Here is a 27902-nt window from a genome sequence, read left to right as displayed (position 1 = left end):
TCCAGCTCAGAAGCAATCCTTTGTGCAAAATGTACACTTGTCCTCACAATAGTCCCTGAGTTATGACCTCATTGTGAGTCTTCCTCTTTCTGGCTGTTCCTGTCCTTTACCAATCAGGGTGTCCTCCAAGGACGAGTCCAAAGTGCATGACACACAGTCTCACCAACCCTCTCCCGAGGAGCCTTCCAGCTCTGTCTTGAAGATGAATTTGTTTTTCTTCCAGCAGTCCACTGTATATTCTATATTATTTTCCAACACTAATTCAAAGCATCAGTTCTTGTTAGGTCCTTTTACACACAGTTGAGGCAATTAGGAACTGCCATTGTGAGGGTGTCAAGGAAGAGAGCCAACTTCATGGTAGGTGTGGCCGAAGTATGGAGACGAAGTCTTTCAGACCTGGCCTCTTGTTTCTGCTTCTGCCTGGCTGTGTGACCCCAGCCACTCTACTTCACAGTTTTGAACTTCTGTGTTTCTGTCTGTAAAATGGAAGTAGTGCCTGCCTGCCTGCCTGCCTGCCTGCCTGCCTGCCTGCCAGGATTGCACCTGCAGAGTCTGAACTTGACAGTGAGAGCACCTCTGCCTTTGTCAGGGTGGTGGTAGTGCCGGAATCTCATACATGTGCACTGTCACTTGCCCCTAATTTGGTTGGACAATGACCATTTTATCGCCTTTGGGTAAAGGAGCTGCTGATCTGATGCTATCGATGTCAGTGTATTCATGCCTTTTAAACTTTTTTGAATGTTTAAAGCAACGGAAATACATTGAGCTGTAGATGAGAGAGGGTAAGGGAATGATCATTGGCTCTTTGGTGTTGGTGTCTTGTTATTTTTCTATTTTCTCAATTGAAATGAAGGGTACAGTAAAGCTCTGTGGCATCTGTCTTCTCTCCTTCGCCTCCCAGATGTGACATTTGCTGCGTCACCTTTCGAACACACCGGGGTTTGCTGCGCCACAACGCACTCGTCCACAAACAGCTCCCAAGAGATGCGATGGGAAGACCATTCATACAGAACAACCCTCTCATTCCTGCTGGCTTCCACGACTTGGGGTTCACTGACTTCTCCTGCAGGAAGTTTCCCCGGATTTCTCAGGTATCCTGAGGCCTGGAATGCTCCCCAGTCCGAATCCTTGCATTGAACTTCCTCGGCCCTTTCTTTAAAATGTCCTTTCAGTTTTGGTTTTTCTCCTAAACTTCAACCTAGCCCTTCCATTCGTCATTTGATTATAGGATTGAGAGGAGAACTAGTCTTTTATTTTCTGTTGGCCCTCATGTCCATGTGGGTGTGAGCGTGGATCATCAATGCCTTTGTACATCCTTGGGGAATTTAGTTGTAGGTTAAAAATTGTTCATCACCACCATCCCAGCCCTGTCTTAATTTGTTCAGTTTAAATCTTTTCCTTAAGATCTTGACATTTGCTTTCAAAAACCCCAACAAACAGAAAAGCCCACTGCTACCGAGTCAAACCCAATTTGTGGTGGTCCCTGTGTTAAAGTAGAGCTGCTCAGCAGGGCTTTCCTTGTGCTCTTTAGGGAAGCAGTTTGCCAGAATTTTCTTTCGTGGCACTGCTAGGTGGTTTCAAACCAACAACCCTTCAGTTAGTAGTCAAGTATAAACCACTTGTGCCACCCAGGGACCTTAATATATGCAGTACAGCCAGGTGTGCCCAATATTGTAGTTTCTCTTAAAAATGGTTCAGATCATCATCATTTACCTAAAGCAAGTGATGTATTTGTTCTCCGTTTATAAAGTAACTGCCTGAGCTACTTTGAGGCTGTTTTTCACCTCACCTTGTTTTGAAATGGAGATGCAGCGGTAGTAAAGTTATTCGAGCCCTGATGGTCTTGTAATTAGGCATCGGGCTGCTCATCACACAACATCAGCGGTTTGAAACCACCAGTCTCTCGAGGAGAGAAAGGTGAAACTTCTCTACTCCTGTGATGAGTTAGGGTCGCTGTGCGTAATGCCCATGTGTAAAAAAAGAACGAATTCTCCCATCATGGGATATTTACTCAGCGGGTTCATTGCTACCCCTGGGATCGGTGTTCTTCATCAAACAAATGTGACTTTTAAAACTGGTTAAAAATACATGAGGGGGGCTTCGAAAGGTACTGCATACTTTCTGAAGCCTCTCGTGTAGAAAAACTTGCTCATTCTACCTTGTTGTCTTCAATTGAACAGTTAGTGGCACGCATTACTTTGGCCACACAATATGTTTTCCAAGTTTCTTTGTCACCCATCACAGAAACTGAAGTGCTCCCTAAGCGCTAGCACCTCATTTACCAGCGAACCTGCCCCTGGGGTCCACTGGTAAACCTTGGTTTCTGTACACTTCCCTCGGCCTTCATGTAAGGGGGAATCACGTGACCTTTTATGACTGGCTGACTTGGCCTGGAGTGAGCAGATATGATTTATTAAATACAGTGTGGTTTTACTTACCTCCATCCTTGCGTGGCACGTCAGGAGAGGTCACTCCCTATACGTTGTGGAGAGAGACTGGAGGCTAGGGCCATGGTTTCCTGGTTTTTAATGCTCTGCTTTATCCCGGGGTCTGGTGCAGGCCTGGTGTGAAGCGAACCTGCGGCGGTGCATCAGCGAGCAGCACCGCTTCATCTGCGAGACCTGCGACAAAGCATTTCCCATGCCCCACTCACTTGCCCTGCACCGGCAGACCCACAGCACCGGGGACGTGGGGCGGGAGAAGGCTCAGGCCACGCCCCTGGCCGGGGACACACTTGATCAGAAAGTCTTCCTGGCCTTGTTGGGCCTGCAGCACACCAAAGACATGAAGGTCACCCTCACTGAGGAGCCGCTGCCGGATGACAACCGGGCAATCCAGCTCGAGACACTCAGGTGCCAGCTACCTCAGGAGCCTGCCTGTGCCAGCCTGCTGAGTCTGTCCCCCTTTGAGGCCACTTCCCTTGGAGGCCAGCTCACCGTCCTCCCAGCCACCAAGGGGAGCATGAAGCATCTGTCCCTACAGCCCTTCCAGAAGGGTTTCATCATCCAGCCTGACAGCAGTATTGTGGTCAAGCCCATCTCCAATGAGTCGGCCATCGAGCTGGCCGACATCCAGCAGATCCTGAAGATGGCCTCCTCCGCGCCCCCCCAGATCAGTCTTCCGCCCCTCGCCAAGGCCCCACCCACGCCCCTGCAGGCCATCTTCAAGCACATGCCCCCACTAAAGCCAAAGCCCCTGGTTGCACCGCGCACGGTGGTGACCACCTCCACACCCCCGCCCCTGGTCAACACCCAGCAGGCGTCTCCGGGCTGCATCAGCCCCAGCCTGCCTCCGCCCCCACTCAAGCTGCTCAAGAGCTCCGTGGAGGCTGCCTCCAATGCCCACCTGCTTCAGTCCAAGTCTGGGGCCCAGCCCAGTGCCACCACCCAGCTCTTCCTGCAGCCCCATGTGGAGCTGGCTGGCCAACCTGAGATGAAGACGCAGCTGGAGCAAGACAGCATCATCGAGGCACTGCTGCCCCTGAACATGGAGGCTAAGATCAAGCAGGAGATCACAGAAGGTGACCTCAAGGCTCTCATGGCGGGGCCCGCCGGCAAGAAGGCACCCGCCATGCGCAAAGTCCTGTACCCCTGCCGCTTCTGCAACCAGGTGTTCGCCTTCTCGGGGGTGCTGCGTGCCCACGTGCGTTCCCACCTGGGCATCTCGCCCTACCAGTGCAACATCTGCGACTACATCGCTGCCGACAAGGCCGCCCTCATCCGCCACCTGCGCACACACAGCGGGGAGCGGCCCTACATCTGCAAGATCTGCCACTACCCCTTCACCGTCAAGGCCAACTGCGAGCGGCATCTGCGCAAGAAGCACCTGAAGGCCACCCGCAAGGACATCGAGAAAAACATCGAGTATGTGACCAGCAGCGCCGCTGAGATAGTGGATGCCTTCTGCACCCCAGACACCGTGTGCCGGCTGTGCGGGGAAGACCTCAAGCACTCCCGGGCACTGCGCATCCACATGCGGACCCATTGCGGCCGAGGCCTGGGCGGCTGCCAGAAGGGCCGCAAGCCGTTTGAGTGCAAGGAGTGCAGCTCAGCCTTTGCGGCCAAGCGCAACTGCATCCACCACATCCTCAAGCAGCACCTGCACGTGCCCGAGCACGAGATCGAAAACTACGTGCTGGCTGCAGACGAGGGGAACCCTGCTGAAGGGCCCGCGGCCCAGGCCGCCAGCTTGGTGGCGGAGGGCGGCTACGGTGCCTTCGCTGACCGCAAGCCCATTGCAGCCTTCCTGGAGCCTCAGAACGGCTTTCTGCACGCGGGCCCAGGCCCCCACGTCTCAGTCAAGCTGGAGCCCTCCAGCGGCTTCGCAGTGGACTTCAATGAGCCCCTGGACTTCTCCCAGAAGGGCCTGGCCCTGGTTCACGTGAAACAGGAAAGCGCTGCCTCCTTTGTGAGCACCTCTCCCCTGGCCCCCTATGACTGCTCCATGGAGCCCATTGACCTCTCCGTCCCCAAGAACCCCAGAAGAGGAGACAAGGAGACGGAGGCCCCCAGTGAGGCCAGGAAACCTGAGCAGGACCCCCAAGATGACGAGCAGCCCCTGGCTGCCCCACCCCCAGGCCCCACTCTGCCGGGAGTGTTTGGGCCCAGTGGGGGCTTGGACAAGCCCGCAGCCCCTGCACTGGCCACCTCGACGGCACCACCGAGGGAGCCCCATGCTCAGGCCCTACAGGCCCCCGTGCAGCTCACTGTCCCCTTCTACTCCTCTCCCCTCCTGGCCTGCCCCACCCTCCTTAGCAACTCGGCCCTCATCAGCAGCTCAGCCCTGCTGCGGCCCTTGCGCCCCAAGCCACCCCTGCTCTTGCCAAAGCCCTCTGTGACCGAGGAGTTGCCCCCGCTGGCCTCCATTGCCCAGATCATCTCCTCTGTGTCCTCGGCCTCCACTCTACTGAAGACCAAGGCGGCTGAGCCAGGGCCGGCCAGTGCAGGCAGTGGTCCCTCAGGCCCCGACACTGGGGAGGGTGCCACGCCCAAAGCCACCCCCACCCCCACTGACTTGATAAGCCCACAGAACTCTGGTGACCCGCCTGCCACAGCCACCAGCCCCGAGGCTGCCTCTCCCACTGAGCAGGGCCCAGTTGGCGCGTCCAAGAAGAGAGGCAGGAAGAAAGGCGTGAAGAGCAGGTCCAAGGTCAGCAGCAGCACCGTGGACCTGGACTCGAGTGGGGAGTTCGCCAGCATCGAGAAGATGCTTGCCACCACAGATACCAACAAGTTCAGCCCATTCCTGCAGAGTGCCGAGGACGATGGGCAAGAGGAAGTAGCTGCCGCCCCTGCTGACCCCCACGGGCCTAGTGACGAGGAGCAGACCAGCCCCCCAGAAGACAGGGCGCTCAGGGCCAGGCGCAACTCCTATGCCAACTGCCTCCAGAAGATCAGCTGCCCCCACTGCCCCCGTGTTTTCCCTTGGGCCAGCTCCCTGCAGAGGCACATGCTCACGCACACTGGTAAGAGGCCACTTCCTGCCAAGGTGTGTGAGGGTGGAGATGGGGGCGGGGGGGCTTTGACCACAGCCAGGGTCCACCTTCTCTCCTGTTTCTGAAACAGAGGGTCTGCCTGGTGGTGGTGTGGTTAGTCCGAGGGTGCTCTCAGTAGCCTCTAGTCCCGGGTTAGAACCTGCAGCACACAGCTGTGCCCGGTGATGTTAATGCAAACAAGCAAGGTGGCTGGTGTCTTTCACACCCCAGGTCACGGCCAGAAGGGCTTCATAGGAAGGTGTTGGCCCATAATGAACTTGGAGCTGAGACAGGGTCAGCTGTGTCCCGACATCGCCGCAGCAGCTCTTTGCACTTAGAGCACGCTATGCTGTTGTTTTGGCTTTTTGGGGGGTGGGGGTGTAGAGAAGGGATCCCCACAGAGTGATGACGGCCGCTTGGCCCAGCACACGGAGCCAGTGTCGTCTTCTGTGTGTTAAGAAAGCATCGTTACATTTTATTTAGGCGACAGTTGTCAGCTGCTCTAGGGTGACACCCAAATAGGAAACAGCATTCTAAGGAACTGGCTACAGTTACCAGAAAGATGGGTTTGTTTGCTTGCTTGTTAGCTTAATGTATTGAAGTTGGTTTTTTACAGAGAGGGTTAAAATAAGGAATATACTTTAAATAATTTGACAGTGGATCCTTCCAGTATCCAATTGACTGTACAAATATCACTATACGTTGATTTGTAAAAAGATGTTTAAAATAGAGAACTTCCTCTAAATGGTTTTATACTAGGCACTTAACCCAAGATTAATAGTGAACTAAGGAGTACGATGGGTGAAATCTTCACCTTTCGGGAGTCTGCAACCCCAAAATTAATAGATAGAACCAAAACAACCAAGAGTTAAGTGGTTTGGGACTGCCAGCTCAAATACAGAATGCCCAGTCAAATTTGAATTTGAATTTCAGATCAATCGCAGCAAGCATTTTCCACACCATACTTAAGCTATATCTATGTCTTATAAAGAGCAAGCCCCTTTGCCATCCAGTAAGTTCCGGCTCATGGCAGCGTGTGCCAGAGCAGGCCTGCCCCATAAGGTTTTCTTGGCTGTCGTCTTTACAGAGGCGGGTCCCTAGGCCTCCCTTCCCTGATTGGGAGTTTGTATGTGGGGCTTCAGAAAGTTCGTGGAAAAACAATGAAAAGGTCACCACATTCTCCCACAGATGTTCTGAAGCCCTGACATTCACTGGGGCCTTGTACTTGCTGAGGCAGGGTGACCAGGTAGAAGCCCTTGCCCTGTAGCCAGTCACAGTGGGAGGCTCTGAGGCGGCTCATGAGGACTGTAGACCAGCAATTCTCAACCTGTGGGGGTCAAACGACCTTTTCTGCAGGGGTCGCCTGTTTCACAACAGTAGCAAAATTACTTCGGAAGTAGCAATGAAAATAATTTTATAGTTGGGGATCACTACAACAAAGGGTCGCAGCATTAGGATGGTTGAGAACCCCTGGACTCTAGACAGAGGGCCCAGGGAGGTCACAGGGCTGTTGGTGAGGAGACTGGGGAGAGTGGGGAGTTGGGGCCCTCCAGTGGAAGCTAGCCTGCCTCCCTCATGTGGTGGGGCCTCCAACCCATGAATCGAGTGGTAGAGGCAGGGTGGAATCGGGAGTGCCTGGCAGCAGAGGGATCCTTTAACCTGAACCAGAATGTTTGGATTCATCCAACACACTGCGTTTGTGACCATCATTCTCCTTCCCTGTGAACTCGTCTGAGAGCGAGATAAGCCCCCATGACGGGAGAGGCCCCACACCTTCGCAGTGTCTTCTCCCCCTCTGAGTGGCCTCTGTTCATCCCAGCAGAGCAGTTGGTGCTTTGCAGGGGGCAGCTGGTCTGGACGGATTGATTAGCGTAGCTCTCACCCTTCTTCACAGCCGCCTCCCTCCGCCAGCCTGCTTCAGCTGGCATCGCTGGCCCAGGTCGGTAGTGTGCACTGCATGAGGACATTCATCCTGGGTCTTCTCCTGTCTGCTTAAGCTGAGGGGCATAGCCAAATATTCCTCTCAAAGGCCGGAATGCACCTTTGTGGATTGTGGTGCGTGTTCCTACATGGGAATCCAGCAGGTACGATTGCCCAGCAGTTTAATACCAAAATACCACAGCTGGCTGAACAGCCGCCAGGGCACGAGACAGTGCATGGAGGGAAGAAAAGAGGTCTACTCAGGAAAGTAGTGATTCTGTGGGGCAGTGTAGTATGGAGTGCCCCATCGTGACTCCCAGCACACTCACCGGTGGCCTTTTGAACCCCACTTGTGTCATCCCATCACATGAGACTTCAAAATATGAGAAAGTTCTTGAAACGTTCATGAAATCGACAGGTCGTGACATTTCTCCGTGAACTTTTTCAAAGCTTCATGTATGTTCTTGTAATGGAGACTGTGGGCCTTGCCTGGGACTAGGGAGCATTCAGTGTTGGTGGAGAGGTCTGGGAGGATTGCGTTCCCATTTTGCCAGGAGGAACTTGAGGCTTGGAGAGGCTAACCCGCTTGCCCAGGACCTTGTGAGGAGTAAGAAAGGCTCAGCTAGCATTACAGGCCAGAGTCGTTTGGCCTGCAGATCCTCCCTGCCATCTTTCTAGTTGGGTTCTCACATGTCCTACTTACTGAAAGTGGTTTCCGATAAGGGTCGAACCCAGATCTGAAGCCCGGAACGTTATTAGTTGGATAGCAAGTTAGTGATGACAGACTTAATTGTGTGCTAGAAACCATATAAAGGTTTGAACCCACTAGGCTGTCCCTCACTTTGTGTGTTTGGGTGTCATGGCTCTGGCTTCCAAGAACAGTCTCGATGTCCTCTTTATTCAATGGTGTTACAAAGTGCTTGTGGGAGAGTGGTTTACGAGCTGTGCTACTAACTGCAAGGTCATCAGTATGAAACTACCAGCCACTGTGTGGGACAAAGATGAGGCTTTCTGTTCTCATAAAGATTTACTGTCTTGGAACCCACAGGGGCAGTTAATTATACTCTGCCCAATAGGGTGCCTGCAATCAATGGCAGTGGGCTGGCTGGAGTCCTTGAGCGGTGTAAATGGTAGGCACACTCAGCTGCTAACTAAAAGGTTGACCGTTTTAATCCACCTAATGGCACCTAGGAAGAAAGGCCAGGTGATGTGCTTCTAAGACACCAGCCACTGGGACCCCACAGGGGTTCTATTCTGACCCTCACGAGTCGATGGCAGCTACCGGTGTCTGATTCTCTGTTGGGAGCTCCCGTCCATCTGTGTCCAGGCTGGCGGGAATGTAGGAGGTCACCAAAACCAAATGGTTTTCCGTCAGTGCTCTGTCCTGTGGGAGACTCTGAGAGCCGAGTGCTCTGACCCGTGGAAGGCACGGTCTCCAGAACCTCTGAAGAAAGACAAGGCCTTCATTAAACCAAATGCCGTGGTGCCATTGAGTCACTTCCAATCGTTAGGCCCCACACTGCAGAGTAGAACTGCTCCCAGGGATTTTCTTGCCTGTAATCGTTATGGAAGCCAATCAACAGACCTTCCCTGGTGGGTTTGAACTGCCAGCCTGCAGGTAAGTAGCTGAGTGTCCACTGTGTGCACCATTGGGGAGGCAGACAGGATGGGAACTGAACAGTGACCTTGAGCCTGTCCTGACACCAACAAAGGTGTCACCCCAGAAGGAGAGAGGCTTTTTATGTGTAGTATGGGCCAGTTCCCGGAACCCCCCAGGACCGGTGGGGAGATTAAAAGTGGACAGACCTGGACCTATGTATGCCTTTTCGTTTTGTTTTTGTATGTTTGCTATTTATTCATTTAGTCTCTTTTTATTCAGTCTTTTGTTTTCTTTTTGTTTTGTCTCTGTTATTGTTGGTTTGCCTACCCATGTAAGATAGGCATGGGAAGCAACTTGAGGAGAAAGCATCTGGACTGTCGGTACGGGGGGGGGGGCGGGGCTTTATGGGGGCAGGGTGGAGTCAAGGGAGCGGTGAGCAAACAACACCATAGACAGGGGGAACAACTAGGGAATTAAAATCAACAAGGACATAGAGATCATAGGGGTGTTGGAGCAACAGCAATCTAGCTGAGAGGAACTACTAAGAGGCAGAAGAAGGGTGAGCGTGATGATGGGGTAGGAGGAAGGGAAAAGAAAACAGGAAAGATCTAGGAAGCAAAGCTATGGATAGAGGTATAAGCATAGGCGTGTACATATGTAAATACATTAATTCATAAAAAGATATTAGCCTATATACATATATTTATATGGCAATACACTGAGGTAGTGGACGGACTTTTGGGCCTCTGCTCTAGCCCTCCCTTATTGCAAGAACACTTTGCTCTAACCTGGCATTCTGAGATGCTCACCCTCTTGGCACAATCACTAAAGACAAAATGGGTGCATAAGCAAATGTGGTAAAGAAAGTGGATGGTGCCTGGCTATCAAAAGATATAGCATCTGGGGTCTTAAAGTCTTGAAGGCAAACAAGTGGCCATCTAGCTGAGAAGCAACAAGCCCACATGAAAGAAGCACACCAGCCTGTGCAATTATGAGGTGTTGACAGGATCAGGTAACAGGCACCAGAAGACTCAAAACAAACCAAAAAACCCATATTGTTGAGAATGGGAGTGGGTGGCGGGATGGGCAGAGCAGAGGCCCAGAACCCATTTGTAGACAGTAGGACACTCTCTCACAGAAGGGTCACAAGAAGGGATGAGTCATCGAGGGCCCAGTATAGCACCAATGAAACACACAGTATTCCCCTGGTTCCTAGAGGTTTCCTCACCCCCCACTATCCTGACCCCAGTCTTGCCTTTGACTTCTGGCTAGACCAGAGCAAGTACACAGGACAAATAAGAACCCAACACACACGGAATCCAGGTCAGATAAACCCCTGGGAACAGAAATGGGAGTAGTGACGCCAGTAGGGCAGGGGGAAGGTGGGAAGTGGAGAGGAGGAAGAGGGAACCCATTGCAATGATGGACACACAACCACACACCCCCTGAGGTTGGGAACAACAGAAACCATGGGGGAAGGGAGACAGTGGTTGGTGTAAGATATGTAAATAATAATAATGTATAATTTATCAAGGGGTCAGTAGGGAGGGAGGGGGAAGAAAGGGGTGGAGATACCAAGGGCTCAAATAGAAGGTGTTTAGAAAATGATGATGGCAACCTAATTACAAATATGTTTGATACAATTGACCTGTAGATTGTTATAAGAGCTCCCAATAAAATGGTCTTTTTAAAAAAAATTAAATACCATATATACTCGAGTGTAAGCCGACCCGAATATCAGCCAAGGCACCTAATTTTACCGCAAAAAGGCTGCATTAAAAATGTGCTGAAAAATTCGGCTTATACACGAGTATATGCAGTAAGTGTAGTATGAAAATCTAGGGCTCTGGCCAGAGGCTTTGCGTAGTCTACAGTTTCCTAGTTGCACTGAAATTAGAAGTCTTGCAACCGGCTTCAAAAGTTAATGGGGAAATTCCACTCTCTCCTAGTTCTATTTTTCCATGAATTCTTTGAAGCCCCCTCGCACATCTGGAGAGTCAGCCTTCTCCGGCACCTCATCCACAGGCAGGCATCGCTGTCCTGTCTGTCCTTGGGCTGGCTTGCTCACACTGCACCCACCCCTGAGACAGCTGTCGTTCCACAGAGGGCCTGGGCTCACGAACTCTCTCACCTCACTCTGAGGGAGGCTCGGCTTCCAGGAATTGTGGTTGAATGAGGAAGCAGGCTGCTTGATGTCCTTCTTTGTCTCCACGCCTGCCCCCGCCCCCTCCCCAGCCCCCAGCTGCTGTCACAGCTGAATTTCTTCCTTCCATTCCTCACCCACTGCTTCTATTGACAGGGAACAGTTCCTGGTGTCTCACCTCTTTGCCTGAATAGGATTAATACTCCAGGAGAGAGCTATACGCTGTCCTTCCCCCTCCTGCACACCTCTGGGCTTGCAGGGCACAGGTAGAGGAGAGTGTGCCAGCACGCAGAGCCAAGGTGTTCCTTAGCTTCCTCCTTCCCCTTTCTCCTGGCAAGAAGAAGGGTTTGGACTGGGAGGACCAAGATCCCACCAGTTGCCACATCCTGGGATCCCTCACGGCTGAATTCCCTTCTCTTTGCCAACTTGAGGCTCTCCACCCACCAAGCATCAGAGTGGGAATCAATAAAATTTCCAAACCTGCGTGTAGAAAGAGCGTAGGATACCAGTTGTGTTGATTCCACTCAGTGGCAGTGGGTTTGGGCTGGGCGTCCCCCACGCCTCTGCCTGTGAGAGTGGGCCAGTGGGGAGGGAGAAACCTGGAGCCAAGAAGCCGCCTCAGCTCGTTTAAAAGGCAACTGCCAGGTTTTCCACCCTAATTATGACTCATGTTTCTAACCTTGAATCAATCCCCTTGAAGAAATGAACAAGACTTTTAAAATGTTCAGTTCTGTTTTTCCGACCTGATGATCAAGATCATTATCTCATCAGCAAACATATTCCCTGCGTGTGTGTATGCGCAAGTGCCAGAGCTCTTCTTGACCTTTCAGTATGGTAAAGTGTGCAAAGGGGCTTCAAAAAGTGGAATAATAGAATGAAAAAGAATGGAATTTCCACATGGATCTTTTAGAGCCCACCTCACATCTAACACAATTGACTAGCTGAACCCTTTCCCATCTTCGCTCGCTCTTCACTGCAGACAAACTCACTGGCCCTGCGGCACTAAAGCCTCATCCTCCCCTGCTGCCCGGGGATCTGTAATCTGACCTCTCTCGTGCGTTAGCCCAACTGACTGTAATGCCGGTCTTTCTGGGGGATGGCTTAGCATAGTCTTGAAGATCCATTGAGTTTACGCGCTGTCAGTTGTTCTCTTTCATAACCCAGTGTCTGCCAGATCGTGTCGTTGAGTATAGCGCTCTGTCTTTGTTGCTTGGCTGTTTTGTGAGAGCTAGAACTGCCAGGCTGATGCTTTCAATGCCCGCAGGGTGCAGGTCAGAGGTTTTTGGAGCAAAAGTAAGCCTTGTGGGTTGCAGCTACCTTTGAAAACATCCCTGCCATGGCAGGCATTAGGAGCAGTTACCAAATCAATAAAAATTGGTTTCTTTGTTTCTTCTGGGCGTGGTGGTTACACGTGGGACTGCCAGCTCCAAAGTTAGGAGTAATTCGAAAGCGTCAGCCACTCATGCGGGGAAAGATGAGGTTGTCTGCTCCCTTAAAGACTTGCCCTCTCAGCTCCATAGGGCCACCGTGAGTCAGAATTGACCCCATGGCACTGAGTTCGGTTTTCCTGTTTGTTTGTTTGTTTCTTTTTACATATAGTTTACTCAACCAGTATGTGTGTGCGTGTTGTTTTTTGTGTGTGTTTGATGGCTGCAATATTATAAGAGCTAATGTGCTCCCTCGTTCTTACCACCTCGGGAGTACAATACTACTATGAAAATAAATCCTGTGTGGAAAAACATGATTCTGTTCATTGTATACAGTGCTTGATCTCATCGAGTTGTGTTCTGAATTGAGCATTAGTCACCTTTATCAACCTTTGGTTGCCAGATGAGTGCTTAACCGTGTGCCCATGTGCTCACCGAGGGTTAGACTCCGCCCAGCTGCTCTGTAGGAGAGAAACTGCGGGTCTGCTTCTGTAAAGATGTCAATTGGAGTCGACAGGAAACTGGAATGGCCTCGGCAGCATGTAGCAATGGCCGTCTTCACCATGGGGCATCAGCCAGTCCATTCTATACACGTGACCCTGTGGAAGGCATGGGGTTCACCATGTAATGGATGGAAGCCAGAAAGCAGTTACTGTCTTTGAAGTCAAGAATCCTGTTCTGATAGCTTGGGCTCTTCTCCTTAATGCCTCTCCCTCTCGTTCTTGGCGTCACGCGAGCAAGCCCTGGTATTGCCTTTTCTGATAAAGTGTGAAGAGGAGAGACCATTTTTGTTTGTGCTTTTCTTAACTTAAAAGGAGACCAAATGATTTGTTAAATATTGCGTACAGTGTTTAGTGGAAAGCAAGAAGTCATTCAAGAGATTCACAGTAATGCTCAAGTCCTTTATTGATGTGCTAGTCTTTATGCAAATATGTGATTTTTCGTTTTTTAATCCAAGCTAAAATTTTAAGTGGAAGCAAGTATTTTAATGCTGGAAGTAGAAAGCCCCCACTGAGCAGTGTGTGTGGGTTCTCTGCAGTCCACTGTAGGCCTTTGGGGGCTTTCGTCTTCCTAGAGCTTCTCCAGCGTCCTCATGCCAGGCACTTCACCTAAGCTCTTACACACACACCCCCCCACCGCCCCACCCCACCCCCACACACACTCTCTCTCTGCTCTATGATTGTCCCCAGCATCAAATTCTTAAAAAGCTCCCTGGTGACTGCGAGTAGACGGGCTTTCCAAACATTGGTAAGACTAGGTTGCACAACCTCAGTCGCACTCTGAGTTGAAGGGCACCCCCAGCAGTTGTGCATTGGAGCTGAGTGTGCCAACCCAGCCCCAGAGCACACGCGCCTGGGCCTGCTGCTTTCCTGGCCCCCCAGCAGCTAGCCTCTGCCTTCGGGCGCCCAGGTGAGCTCCCTGTGGGGAGCTGGGTTGCGGTCCCTGGGTCCTGTGTGTTCATGACCCATGAGACCTTCCCCTGAAAAATTAGAAAGGAGGACTTAGACTCTAGTGATTTGGAGGTGGCGGGAAGGTTCCGATGGCACAATAAATAATTGTCCATCACCTTCTCAGCCCTACTAGTCTCTTCCAGGCTCCCCACTGTGGCCCCTTTGTCCATGCCCTTATCTCCCCCTGACATCCATCCTAGCAGACCAGGGCACTCTGAAGAGCAGCCTGGCTTGCCTTGTGAAACCTCACGTTTACAGTACACAAAGAAGCCAAATAAGAAGAGAGGGTAAACAAAGTGGGCCCACCCCCGTATGCATGCCAAGTTGGGAGGACATACAGAAAAGGGATAGGGCAGGCTCCTGTGGGCAGTGCCCATGGACTCCCAGTTGGGGGGTTGGTTGAGATCTAGAGTCCCTGGAGCTTCCCTGGTCCCTGACTACGCAAGGGAGCTCAGTACCTGGGAATAAAGACCCTTTAATAGCTCTGGGATCTAGGAGACCTCTTCCTCCAAGCCCAGCAGGACCACAGTGACCTTGCGTCGAGGTCACTGGGCAGGGAGTCCAACCAGAGCCACTTCTAGGCAGTACATGGGTGCCAGCTCCCAGGCCTCCCTTGGCTCCTCCAGGGTGAGGGTGTGAGAATGGGCTGGAACATCTCCCCTCGTAGAGCCTCCGTCTCCTGCTGACCCACATCCACATGGATAATCGGCTCCTTTTGCCTTGATGTCACACAGGCACTTTCCAGCCAGGCACCTTCCCTTCCTTTCCAGTGTTGCTGCTGCTATTTACATTTTCAGTTGCTATGCCAGTGTTTGAGTTTAAGTGATTGAAAGACTTAAAAAAAGTTTGTGGGAAAATTCCACCATCTTTTCATTCCGTTTTTCCATGAACTCTTGGGACCCCCCATTTGTATGTCTCAGTGTCCTGGTTAAGTTTCTTTTGGTGTTCTGAAAACAAAACTCGTTCTAGTCCACTTGGGATGTGGGAAAGTTGTGGTCTTTAGTTATTGATACCCTCAGTATTTTCTTCTTTTTTTTCTTCTTAATGTACAGTATTTTGTTTATTTCCTTATGGGGGAGGGGGAAGCAAATGTCAATTATTCCAGGAAAGTAAGTCTTTTGACTTCTTTCATTTAATTAGAAAGCCAGATAAATATTTATTTTTTTCCTGTTCAGGTCAGAAGCCCTTCCCTTGTCAAAAATGTGATGCCTTCTTTTCTACCAAATCTAACTGTGAACGCCACCAGTTGCGCAAACATGGAGTTACCAACTGCTCCCTGAGAAGAAACGGGCTTTTCCCCCAGTCCAGAGAGAGAGATGTTGGAGCTCATGATGGCACAGGTAGTGCCTCAGTTTGTGGAGAGAGAGAGAGAGAGATGAGAGGGCTCCTGAGCGCTGGGCTCAGAGTTAAAGAGATTTGTCTCCAGCTGTCTCCAGTGCCTGGGTGGGCTTAGCATCCAGTGAGGTAGATCCGCTGGGGACTGAGTGGCTCAGCGGCCAGCATCCCATCCCGGGGCTCCACACTGTACCACCGGGCTGCTGGTCTCCGCTGCCTGCGCCGCTCTCCCAGCAGCCATCTCTGTGGTTTGGGCACCGCTGGGAGGTGGGATGCGAGGGAGGACCCAATTTTAGCTAATTGGCATGGACACATCTGAATGGACATGAAGCCTGAAAGGCTGAGGTTTTGGCGTTTCAACCCTAGCCCCTTGCTCCTCAGTGTCCGGAACAGGGACCCAGAGCAGATCCAGGCCTGGGGGAGGGGGCTGTGTTCAATAACATGCCCCTGGGGGCTGCATGTCTTATTTGTGCTTCTCCGCTGCCAGCTGCATCGGTACTACTACACTCTGCTTTCCTGTCTTCCTTCTTCCAACTCCTGCAGAGCAACAAACAGCTGCCGGGGCTTCTGACCCCTTTTCTCTTCCTCCTCCTCCTCTTCACCCCTGCATTTACTCCTTCCCCGCCTCACCCTGTCCCCAGACAAGCATCGAGTGGCTGCAGGTTCCCTAAAACTCATGACCCCATAGCTCTTGATTATTAGCAATATTAGCAGGCTTTATACATTTATGATTTATAGATCCTAAAAGCCCTGTCAGCTCCCCATTCCTCCCCCATTGCTCAGGAGCTTAGGACATCCCTGTGCCTGTGGCTTCTTCCCCAGGCTGGACTGGGCTGGGCACATGGTGCTCTGTTGTGTGAGGGTGCCCCTAGATAGTAAAGGGGGCTCAGTGTGCCCTAGAGAGTCGGGCACTGAGATGTGCCCTATCTCAATCTAGCCCACACCCCAGACACCTTGTCTTTAGCTCTGGTGTGGGGAGGGGGCATCTACATGGGTGGTATTTCTAGGTCCCTGATGGGAGACAGGAGTCTTGGTGGCACTGTGGTTAAAGCACTAAGAGGCCAACTGATTGGCCAGCAGTTTGAACCCAAAGACTGCTTCCGTAAATATTTGCAACCTTGGAAACTCCATCGGACAGTGCCTCTGTGGGTTTCCAGTAGAAAGCCGCATCTTTCTCTGGTTGAGCAGCTAGTGGTTTCAAACTGCTGGCCTTGTGGTTAGTAGCCCAGCGCATAACCTACAACACCACCAGGGCTCCCCCAGCTCTCTCCTATAAGGTCCCTATGAGTCAGAGAAGACTCGGCAGTGGTGGTTGCTCAGGGGGCTCCAACGCCGAGTGCAGTGGTAGTTCGTGGTAAAATTTAGAGGCCTGTCTCAGTTCCCAGTCAGGTCACTGGCAGTCAGTCCTCATCTGGCAGGGGAGGCTTGCGTGTGATGCTGCTGCTGAACATGCTTTGGCGGAGTTTCCAGAGTAAGATGGACTGGGATGAAAGGCCCCGGAGATGGACTTCTGAGTATCAGCCGTGAAAGCCCAGTGGACTGACAGTGGTTCACTGCCCAGCCAGTCATAGGGTTGCACAGGTCCAGGCAGTGTTTGTGCAAGAGGTCACCAGGACTGAGGAAAAGAACAAGTCCAAAATTAAAGAAAACATAGGCAGATTTGCCCTCGTGTCCCCCTTCAGCCCCCTGCCGTTTGCACGACCTTGCCAGGCATTCTTGAGGAAAGCACGAGATGGATGTGGATAGAGTTCCTCCTGTGCCCTGGTTCCCTGGAAGCAGGGATTGCATGGGGTCGTCTGCTGCCCCACCCACCGATGGGGTGTGTGTATAATGTACATTACCTGCGGGCCAGCAGCACTTCCCTGCAGTGTGATCCACAAGGCCACCGAGTCATGTATCCAGCATGCTTCCTGAGGGCACGAAAGCCACTGACGACCGAGGTGGGTGAAAGGAGCACGGTTTCCTGTGTCTGGAAAACCTTCAAGTGTACTGGTAGGGTCGGATGCATATTTTGCACTCAGCATCCTAAGCGTTCTGGAGGAACACAAAAGTTCCCACACCATCTGCCTGGGCAGCTCCACAGGGACCTGCAGCCACCCCATCAGGCCAGAACAAAGTCTTCCCTGCAGGGCCAGGTTCTCTCTACAAAGGGGCTGGGCTTAGCTCTACAGTTACAAGTTTTGTTTCTTCAAGTAAGTCCACACCGTTCCCTACTCTCGCTCTTGTAGGTTTTCTTTAAGGGACACATCTTCTAGAAAAGAAAATTCGTAGAAAGTTTCAGTGCAAAGCCAGAAGAGAGAAAATATATGTTCGGTCTAAGAGGACTTAGATTTCAGAGGAGGAGAGAGAAGGTCAAGAACGGTGACATTTAGTGATTTGAAACTCACAGCCATCAAGTTAATTCCGATTCATAGTGACCCTACAGAACAGCACAGAACTTCCCCTGTGGATTTCCCGGACTGTAAATCTTGCAGGAACAGAAAGCCTCATTTTTCTTTTGTAGAGTGACTGGTGGGTTTGAACTGTTGGCCTTGTGGTTAGCAGCCCAATATGTCACTCCCCCTACACCACCAGTGACTTCCAGGAGGGTTTTTATCCTGGTGAGCCTGGTGGAGGGTGGAGCCTTAGTTGGGGCTTCTTTAAAAGCTAAAAGTGAGGCCTTGGAGGTGGGAGTGGGAGTGGGTGGGGTAGGGGGAGAGACAAAGAGGTGCTGTAAGCCCATTAAAAAGCAAAGGCAGGAAGTGGCCCTGGGACTACGAGTTGTTCCGGTTGATATGTCTAGATTATGTTTTCTTAAAATCCAGAAACATATGTTTAGTGGCCATCTGCCCTTTTCAATCCTACAAAGTCTTCCACATATCTGGGCCCCTGAATTTCCCCCTCAGAAATGCTAAAAACACTAATGGGGCATTCGGAGTGTGCTGAGGTAGCGTACAGGGTGCAGTAGTAGCCCGTTCTGCCCAGCTCCCCGCACCATGTGGAGAGTGGGCTTCTGGAATCACCAGTCTTTCAAGGTGTCCCCGAATCCAGCCTGGGTTCTGGCACCCCTAGAAAAGTGCAGGCGGGCTGTGGCCCAGGCTCACGGTGTATGCGGTGCCTTTGGGAGCCTGTTGGGGCCGTTTCTAGAGAGTGGAATGCCTTCTGTGGATGTGTTGACTATGGCTCGGCTTCACTGTAGGAGCAGCTACAGGATTTGTGTTGAAGGCGGAGGCGAAGCAGGAGCTGGCCTCACATGTTGCACGTTTCTGGTGTGTGGAGAGGTTGCTCTCTCCTTCCTGAGCCTCAGCCACCAGTTGGTGTCGCTTCAAACAAGAAGGGCAAAGGCTACCTGCCGCAGCGCTCCCCCTAGTGGAAATTGTGGAGAGGAAGCAAGAGGGTTATCCATGCAAGACAGAGTTAAAAGTTCCTGGAAATGCTGCTGGTGAGAAGGGGGAAAAAAAAGAAGATAATTAAAAGGCCAGCCTAGAAAAATTCTGAGAAAAGGGTGAAGGGACCCAAACTTAAGCCCACCAACTCCCACCCCCCTTCTATTATACCTGCCCACAAAGTTAACATGTAAGAAATGGGACCATTTTCTGTCTCAGTATTAATACATATACCAAAATCCGTTCACTGAAATCCGTCTTTTCCTCTGAACACGCCTTACACATGGGTGTGTATAGCCCCAGATTGGGATATGCCCAAAGCTTTTGAGTCCCTTTGAATTGGAAATGACTTGATGGCAGTGAGTTTTGAATAAGAAGTGTTTGGATCATTTCTGAAAATCACTTCTTTTTAAAAAAATTTATATCCAAATCAATGTTTATTTTACCTGCTGAAGTCTCATGTGACTGCCCAAACAGTGACTCCCCCAAAGCGCACATTAAATGCCACTCAGTGCAAGTGAGTGCTGAGGGTCCTCCAGGTAGTGGGGCTGGGAACGGAGCCCTTTGTGTGCCTCCCGCCCCCGTGACCTGCTTGAGGACCAACAACCAGGTCTGAGAAACTGAGGAAGAACGGACAGGGTTTGGCCTGTGGGCCATCCAATGTAGCCACAGTGGTTGCCTACAGTCGGCTGACTGTTGTAGTCGCCTATCCGAAATGCTGAGCTGTGTGCAGTGTGTGTGTGTGTGTGTGTGTGTACGTGTACCTGGACCGACGGCGCACCCAGTCGGCTCGCTTGTCAGCAGAGGAGCGGGCCGCTCAACCAGCTTGGACTTGCAGGCCTTGAGGGGCTTTTATGTTGTCCTTCGGTCTGAATGAGAATGAGCGTGCACTATTGACAGTACTGTTGCCTGTTCCGTGTGGCTCATAGTTCCATGCTGCCATCTCTTGAGAAGGTCATTGCAGTTGTGCTCTGTAGAGTGGACGGGTAGACACGGTCAAGGGACAAGATCCCAACCAACCCCCACTCCCTCATCTCTTCACACTCTACAGCCTCCTTCCCTTCTCGTGCCCCACATCTGGATGCCCCACTCTGACCTTTACAAGCTGGCATAAATAGGGTGGGAACCTCTCTGACATGTTTCTACTAGCAGCCCTGGGGCACTAACCACAGCTGGGAGAGGCGCATGTGTAACCTTTTGTTTCTGGGCTCTCAACAGGAGATGAGGCAAGTGTGTCTATGCCGTGTGCACGGAGACAGGCCTTGGAGCACTCATTGTGAAAATCTCTGCAAGGCACTGTGTTTTTTAAGTATCGAGGGATCGGGGTGGGAGGTCTTGTGGATGTTGCATGTTTGAATCTCTCTGCACTGGAAAAACAATGTTTACAACTTGGCTTCCTCCACCTCCCTAGTGCTGTGAGGCTCTGGAATGCACCCACCTCTCCTCTCTCCACGTTCCCTTCTCTCCACTGCCTGGCCACACAGCCTCTCCGGCACTGAGGATCGTGGGGGGCAGGCCTTCAGAGACACAGCCTGCCCTGGCCCTGCACCTACAACCTTTGTATAAGTGGAAACTCGTCTCGCCTTCCGAAGTTTCCCAAATCCACCTTAACCCTGCACAGTTGGAAGTGGGGGTGGGGGGGGGAAAGATGAGAATTCAGAGAGAGAAAGACAGATATTGACTGGGTTGGGGGAGGGGGGTCCTGCTGGGAGTGGCGTTCAGCCAGAAGGGGGCTTTGGGGTACATCTCCCATTTCAGACCCATCTCCCTGTGTGCTTGCTCACAGACAGCCAGTCTGACGCGGAGACCACGGCATCGGGAAATGAGGTGCTGGATCTGACCGCCCAGGAGAAGGAGCAGCAGGCTCCCGAGAGGGGCCCCGAGGAGCCCTGCGGGGCTGAAGAAGACCCCCCTGCCGAGGAGGGCAGGGCAGGAGCAGCCTCTCCTGTGAGCAGGGAGGAAAAGGCAGAGGAGGACAGTGGGGAGGCAGAGGAGACACGAGAAGAAGATGCCGAGGGCCTAGAGGAGGACACAGTCAGCAACAAGAGCCTGGACCTCAACTTGGCCAGCAAGCTGATGGACTTCAAGCTGGCCGAGGGCACCACGGGCGGCGGGGGCTCCCCTCAGCAGGAGCTGAAGCATGCCTGCGACGTCTGTGGAAAGAACTTCAAGTTCTTGGGGACCCTGACCCGCCACAAGAAGGTCCACAGCCGCGAGGAGCAGAAGGAGGAGGATGGCCAGACTGAGGGGCCAGCATCCACCCAGGCGGCCAGCCCTGCCCCTGAGCCCGAGGAGATGCCCGTAGGCCTCTCGACTGTGGAGCCAGCGGAGGAGGCCACGGCAGAGAAGCCACAGGAGGAGGCGGAGGGGGTCTCCGAAGGGGAGGGTGCGGCTGAGAAGAAGGCCTCTGAGAAGAGTGATGATGCCAAGAAGCCCAAGACAGGCTCCCCCAAGAGTGTGGCCAGCAAGGCGGACAAGAGGAAGAAGGTGTGCAGCGTGTGCAGTAAGAGGTTCTGGTCTCTGCAGGACCTGACCCGGCACATGAGGTCACACACAGGTAAGGGGCGGCGTGAGCAGCGGGGCTCCAGGGACAGTCCCCTGCCAGCACACAGCTGGTGGGTGCCCTCACTTCCGGATGCGGGGCGCCAGCTTCAGGGTCATCCAGCCCCAGGCCCAGTTCTGGTGCAGCGGGCCCTCTGCTTGAGAAGCGGCGCTGTGGCCAGCATGCTCAGACGAGGGGCGCCCTTCAGGAGTAGTGGTGGCGTGACCACGGGGAAAGGGCACTTGGGACAGTGTGTCCTGGAGCCTGCGTGAGAGCAGGTTCCTCCCGGTCCTCTCCTGGTCGCAGAGTGGGCCCTGCAGGGCAGAACTGTAATGTAATGTCCGTAGCATTAAGGATCATTTAGCACCAGTCGCCCTGACTACAGAATGGGAAAGATGCTGCCCTGGTGGTCTCACGGGTGGGGGCAAAGATCTACAAGCACGATGTGTGCTGGGCTCAGACCCAGAGGTCTTGTTTCCCTCGGAGCTTGGCTCTGGGGAGGAGCTGTGAAATTTGGCCTGGGCCACAGCAGAGCCGTGTTCTCTGGCTCACCCAGCCCTCTGCTGGAAAGGCTCACACGAAGCTGGCTGCCCACTGTGGCTTCTCAAAGACCGTTCTTCCAGCGTTTGCTGCAGCCTGGCTGCCTAGACTGCCCCAGGACCCTCACCAGCACAGTCTGCATGGTGTCCTATTTGAGCTCTGGTCTTGTTCAGCTTGGAGGTCAGACCCCAAACAGAGGCCTGAATACTCATGAAGCCAGATAATAGGACGGTCCTCCACTCACGGAAACACCAGGGCCCCGCACTTGATTTCTTCCCGCCCAACCATCAGAGATGCCTCTCCAGCATGCATGCTTGTCGACACCTGCCCCACGCTCACACTTCCCCACACTCGCCTCCCACGCTCACCCTTGTGCTCACACACACACACACACGCCCCCTTTGAACAAGTCTACCCACAGGGGCAACAACCCTATCTCAGCGAGTGAGGTCGTGCTCCCTCAGTACTCTTGTGCTCGCGCATACTTGCTCACCCCTGTGCACGTGTGCACACCCACTCCCCCTCCGCTCACACATGTGCATCGCAGCCTGCATGCCCAGGTCCCAGCTGTGGCCTCTGGGGAGCATAAGGTCCATCATGGTCAGCTCTCAACAGAGGGATAATCGCAGGCTCCCGACAGGTGTTGTCCTCAGCTGCTCAGGGTTTATGAGTGGGCGGGAAGCGGCAGCTGCTCCATGTGAGAGCCCAGGGCATGCCTGCCACCCGCTCATGAGAAGGCCCTCTGTCCTCTCCCAGGCCCTGACCCCAGCCAGCCTGGACCCGTGAGGCTTCTGCTTTGACACTCTGGATCAGAACATATAAAAATTGTGGGCAAGGACATGGCTGGGGAGAAGGCACATGTCCCTTTATGACACCTGCACCCCAGGTTGCCAAGTGCAGACAGGTGGGGTGGGGTTGGTCCCCAGAGTGAGTCGTGGGCCCGGCCTCTAGGTCTCAGCTCCCCCCCTCTGCTCACACCTTAATGAACCTGGCTGCTGTCCCTGGGCAGAGCGGGGACAGGTGGTGCTGAGCTTACCCAGACACGTCTGCTTGTCCTGTTGCTGCAGGGGAGAGGCCGTACAAATGCCAGACCTGTGAGCGTACCTTCACGCTGAAGCACAGCCTGGTCCGCCACCAGCGCATCCACCAGAAGACCCGGCACCCCGAGAAGGATGGTGACCAGGACGACAGCGAAAACGAGTCTACCCACAGTGGCAACAATCCCGTCTCCGAGAGTGAGGCTGAGTCCACGCTGAGCACCAGCAACCACATGGCCGTCACCCGAAGCCGCAAGGAGAGCTTGGCCAAGGAGGCCAGTCGCAAGGAAGAGAAGGTGGCAGTGAGGACAGCTGCTCCCTGCCAGGCTGAGTCCAGCAAGGCTGCACCCAGGGCTGCCCCTGGGGTCAGCCCCACAGAGCAGGCATCTCAGGGGACCGCTGACCAGCCAGGCTTTACTTCAGGGCAGGACCAGTCCCTCCTGGCCACAGCCGCTGAGGTCTTTGCTCAGCCCCCGGGAATGGAATGACCGGCACCCTGCACCCCAACACACCGAGCCAGCAGAGCAAAGCACCCACTCTGCGCTTCCCAGGCTTCCTCAGCACCCATGGGCAGCTGGAGGGAGGAGCACAAGAGAGTGCAATGCAGGCAGAGGGAGAGGCAGCCCGCCTCATGCCATAGCCCTGCGGGCTCACCACACCAGACCACACAGACTGATCCGAGTGCCTTAACTACTTTACCCAAAAGCCTTTGGAATCTTAGTTTTGTTTTTGCTTTCCAAAATGACTACACACACACACACACACACACACACACACACACACACACACACAGAAAGCAAAATAAGTCTTTCGATGAATTATCTGGAGAGGATGTTTTCATTTAAAGCATTAATGTTACCTTTTTTATTGGTATGTGTGAGTTTATTCTTGTGAGTCTATTGTGATAGTACTGTTTGTTCTATAAGCTGGAAACAGCAGAAAAACAAAAATGCCCCTGGATTACCCATAGCCAATAACTGGAATAAAATGATGTGAATGTCATATAAATTACCAGAGGAAATATGGATAAAATGCTGAGTTCTCAGAGTCCTGTCCTGTTCCCCACCCCCGCGTTTGCTACCTGGTAGAGCTGGATCTTGACCCTGGTGTTACAGGAGTTAGTTGATGAAGGTTTCAAAGTTGGTTCAAGCCCAAACCAGGAAAGATTCCTGGCATGCCCCTCACTCCTGGAGGTGGTCTTACTGCTCATGTGTGCAGACCATCGTTCTTGCCTTACAGAGAAGACTTACCCAGGCAGCGTGACCTATGGAAGTCGTATGCACAGCTGTCATAGATTTGTCTATTTCCCCCTTTCAGTATATTATTAATGTTATTGTTATATTATTAGTTCATCTGTCTGCGAATCTCTGCAGTGAGCAGAAATAAATGGGCAATATTTGTCCCCAGAGCCGGTGCCACCGCCGGAGCCCCGCGTGTGTGTCCAGCCACATTGGGACCAGCAGCCTGTGGTAGCCCTTCTACTGTACTTAGACCAGCCTCTCTTCCAAGATGGGGCTCCACAGGAAGCAGTGAGTGTCCTTGGCAACCAGCAGGGGAGTGCTCAGGCAGGGAGGGGCCTGTGTCCCCACCAGTGCCTGGGGAGAACCATCTGAGGCAGCCCCAGATCCGCAACCTGTACCCAGGGACTGCCCAAGATATCAGGTAGTGGGGAAGCGAGATCTTCTCTGTCTTCCTGTTAAACCCCACACCAGCCTTCACCCCACTGCATAACTGCCATTTGGAAAGCGAAAAACTACTGGTGATAGATAAAGCTACATGTGCAAGAATATGCAAAGAAATAGATGTGTGATTACCTTCCTGCCTTTTAGGGTTGGTGCTGGAAGATACAAAAACAAGAGTTTTTAGTTTCTGGAATAACCTGGGCCCCTCTCCTCGCAGGAACACCCTCCCACCCCCCACCCCTCCCCCGTGAGCATCCTGTGCAGATGATAAATTCCCTGGCTGCAGCCAGCCAACCGCCCGCCCCGCCCACAGTGGAAAGAGAGATGCTACTGTAGCTGAGCTCTGTTCAGCGTCTGCCCTCCGCTAGGCCTCTGGGAGCCCGGAGCCGAAGACAGCCTGTGCTGTCTGCCACTTGAACCCTCGCCTCAGCCTGGGGGATGCAGCTTCAACCCCACACCCCCTCCCGGGCCCCTGTGTGCACCCATGTGCACACAGGTGCACCCTTTCCACTTGCACCAATTTCTGGTGGCTGAAATTTCAGCCATCCTGAGTCAGGGTGTGACGCCTACTCTTGAGCACGAGACGTGCTAGTGTTGCATATGAAAGGAAGGAAGGAAGGAGGTCGAGGTATATATGATTTCTAACTGTACGGGGGATGTTTGAACCAGTTTTTCAAATGAGATTTTATTGAGTTTAGATGATTGCAAATCAGAACCGATGCCCCCTTGCCTTGCCTGACTCTACCAAGTGTGGACTACTTGTGAAAACCAGTTCATTAGCCCTTGTTAATTATTATTACTGTTAATATGAATTGTTATTTGGGATTTCTTGTGTTTTTGTTGTTCTTTTGCAGCTCCCCACACTAAAACCTGCAATCCTGTGGGGGAGAAGCCATGCCTAAACTCTTGGCTGCGGTGCCTTGTCGCAATCATCAGCTCCCGGCCACGTCGCCGGGCTGCAGCTCGCAATAATCACTTTGATTTAAAGCTTTATTTAGCCTCTTTCCCCTCGTAGTCGAGATAGTCTTGCCACATTTTAGTAGTGAGGTTGAGAAGTGTATTATTTGTTTGTTGTTTGCCCTGCCCTGCCCCGACCCCTCCAATATTAAACTGTGAAATAGGTGATTTGTTTAAACTCTGGGTGAATCATAGCTTAGTTTGCATGTTCAGCTAATTTGTTTTTCTAGACATTTTGTTTGATTCTCTTTTTCCGTCTCTCAGGGCTTTTACAAAGAAAAAATATATATATGGATCTTCTGAAAGTTTTTTGAGGTGCAAGTTTTTCTGTTTGTTTTTCTCGTTGATCAATGAACATAATGCTGAGATTCAATCACTACATGAAACACGTGACTGTGAAAGCCACACACCCCCTGAATGGCTGTTTCCCAGATGGCTCTGGGGAAGCTACGCAACAGTCAGGTGCCCGTTTCAGAAAGATTGGTCCTCTTTCCTGACCCTCCCCAGGGCTCTCTCCTCCCTCTCTTCAACAAGGAAGATAATCCTAGTGATTTCAGGCCATGCATTAAACAGGAAACAATAAGTTTGTAGGATTCATATTTTTCTAAAGGGAACTTAAAAACTGCTGCTACGTGTTACGTACAAAACTGGTTTATGCCACATGAACAGAGAATCACAGTTTGGTTTGGGTACTTTCATTCTTCTTTGTGTTGTACAGTACTTCCAAATTCAAAATGAAAAGCTGTTGTGTATCAAACCATCTAAGCAATAAAATGTTATATTTTAAAATTGCAGGTTGCCAGTCATGTGGCTCTTCTGTGATTTGCTGTCATCCTGTCATTTGCCCCGCCCCGGGTTTGCGGCCTTCCTGCTAGCAGTATCCTGTGTCTCCTGTGGCTTGGAGGAGTGGGGGGTGTTAGAGGTTGCTGGGGTTCTCCGGCCCGCCGGCCGATGGACAGCTGGGGTGGCAGTGTAACCAGGGTGGCGGCCTGAAATAGCAGGCCTCTTGTTCTTGCAATTGCCGGGACTGCCTTGGAAGAGCGTATGGAAAGTTAGCGAAGTCGGACCTTTGTGGGAGCTATTGGAGAAGAAACTTCACCTGAGCTCACTGCACAGAACGGGTCTCTTCCAAGCCTTTTGAGGGTGGGACCCGATGGTGTAAGGGACCCGTAGTGGGACATGAGGCAACTCTTGGTCCATTTCCAACAGAAGTAGAATCCAAGCATGTTAACATTATCTGGGCAGCAACTCACAAGAAACCCACTTGACCTTCTCCTCCTCCCCAACCATTAGGAAGGAGGATAGGGTTACCTACCGACTTAGATGACCCCAAAAGCAGTTAGTGCAGGCCTGCTGAGCGTGGGGGGGGGGGTCGGGACAGTCCCCCCTCCAAAATGGAGGAGAGGTACAATGGCTGACAAATGAATGCCATTTACTTCACTGTAAAGTAGTTCTCGCAACAGCAACCCTGAAGGAAGCTGGTGTCAGGGCAGGGAGCTAGATGCTGTTTCCAAAGTGATGCCGGGGTTTCAGTGGCTGTTTCGTTGCATTGTTGCCACATCCTTTTTATGGTGAATTAAATGAAGGTTTACACCAGAGGGTGGGTAACCTTCAACAGCTATACAAAATTATCAACGTAAAAAGTAGCCAGCATGAAAGCTGGTCAAGCATTTCGTTCTCTCACCCCTCGGGTGATGGCTGGCATTAGTTCTCTTGGGTGAAGTGTGTGCTGTTGGCTGGCATTGAGGTTTCTTAGATAACTGATAGCAGTTTTACGTTCGATGATTTTGACACATTTTAGCTTCGTTCATTGCAATTCCCTCCCTGTAACATCCTTAATTCCATTTCCTCCTCGTGTGGCCTGTTCCCCTCCTTGCCCTTCAGAACTTTGCCCTTGAGTTCTTGTTGTTTTTAAGCAGTCCTTGGGCAAAAGATTTACCCGATGCAATATGGTGTTTGTTTCCAACATCTTGGGTGGAAGTTGATAGAGCATCAATTCAGACATGGTCTGTGGCATTGGCTGTCATCTCACAGCCTAACAGCCCTCTCACCATTTCCTTCCTTCGCTGCCCTTCCTGCCCCCGACGCTGTAACCCTAGGCAGATGCTACTTTCTTGCTCTGGCGTGATTGATTGTCCTAAGAAGAGTCTACCTCTCTGGTGGTAGCATACATTGTATAGGCCTATGTATTGTTTGCCTGGAAAGTGAGTTCACTTCCATGCTGGAACAAAATTTAAAAGCCTTAGGTTTAGGGGTTCCACTACCCTTAATCAGACAAGTGAGCTTGGTCCTTTTTATCATTTTGAATTCTGTTCCATCGTTTTCTCCTACTCTATCCAACACCACCCATTGTGATCCCTTGGCTAGGCACCATCTAGTTCTGGTCTCAGGATTGTGGAGGCTGCGTCCGGGTGGCCCATTGGTCCTGTG

At 52.1% G+C, this 27902-nt stretch overlaps 1 protein-coding gene across 3 annotated transcripts in view; it reads left to right on the top strand.

The window, feature by feature from the left end:
* The window catches only part of RREB1 (ras responsive element binding protein 1), a 91783-nt gene extending 65519 nt beyond the window's left edge, over positions 1 to 26264 (top strand). For 2 of the 3 annotated variants that reach the window (XM_045287372.1, XM_045287374.1), the window contains 5 exons: positions 902 to 1091; positions 2560 to 5464; positions 15190 to 15354; positions 20501 to 21271; positions 22864 to 26264. In XM_045287372.1, the coding sequence (XP_045143307.1) occupies positions 902 to 1091; positions 2560 to 5464; positions 15190 to 15354; positions 20501 to 21271; positions 22864 to 23321 (4489 nt within the window). In that variant the 3' untranslated portion in view covers positions 23322 to 26264. The remainder of the gene's footprint in view (positions 1 to 901; positions 1092 to 2559; positions 5465 to 15189; positions 15355 to 20500; positions 21272 to 22863) is intronic. The other variant, XM_045287373.1, reaches the window with a different exon arrangement.
* The last annotated feature ends 1638 nt before the right edge of the window (positions 26265 to 27902 follow it).

Source organism: Echinops telfairi, unplaced genomic scaffold (genome assembly GCF_000313985.2).
Source record: "Echinops telfairi isolate 266 unplaced genomic scaffold, ASM31398v2 ScPeMD7_13;HRSCAF=56, whole genome shotgun sequence".
Taxonomy (NCBI): domain Eukaryota; kingdom Metazoa; phylum Chordata; class Mammalia; order Afrosoricida; family Tenrecidae; genus Echinops; species Echinops telfairi.
The sequence above is the reverse complement of the archived record's forward strand: the minus strand, read 5'-3'. Positions and strand labels throughout refer to the sequence as shown.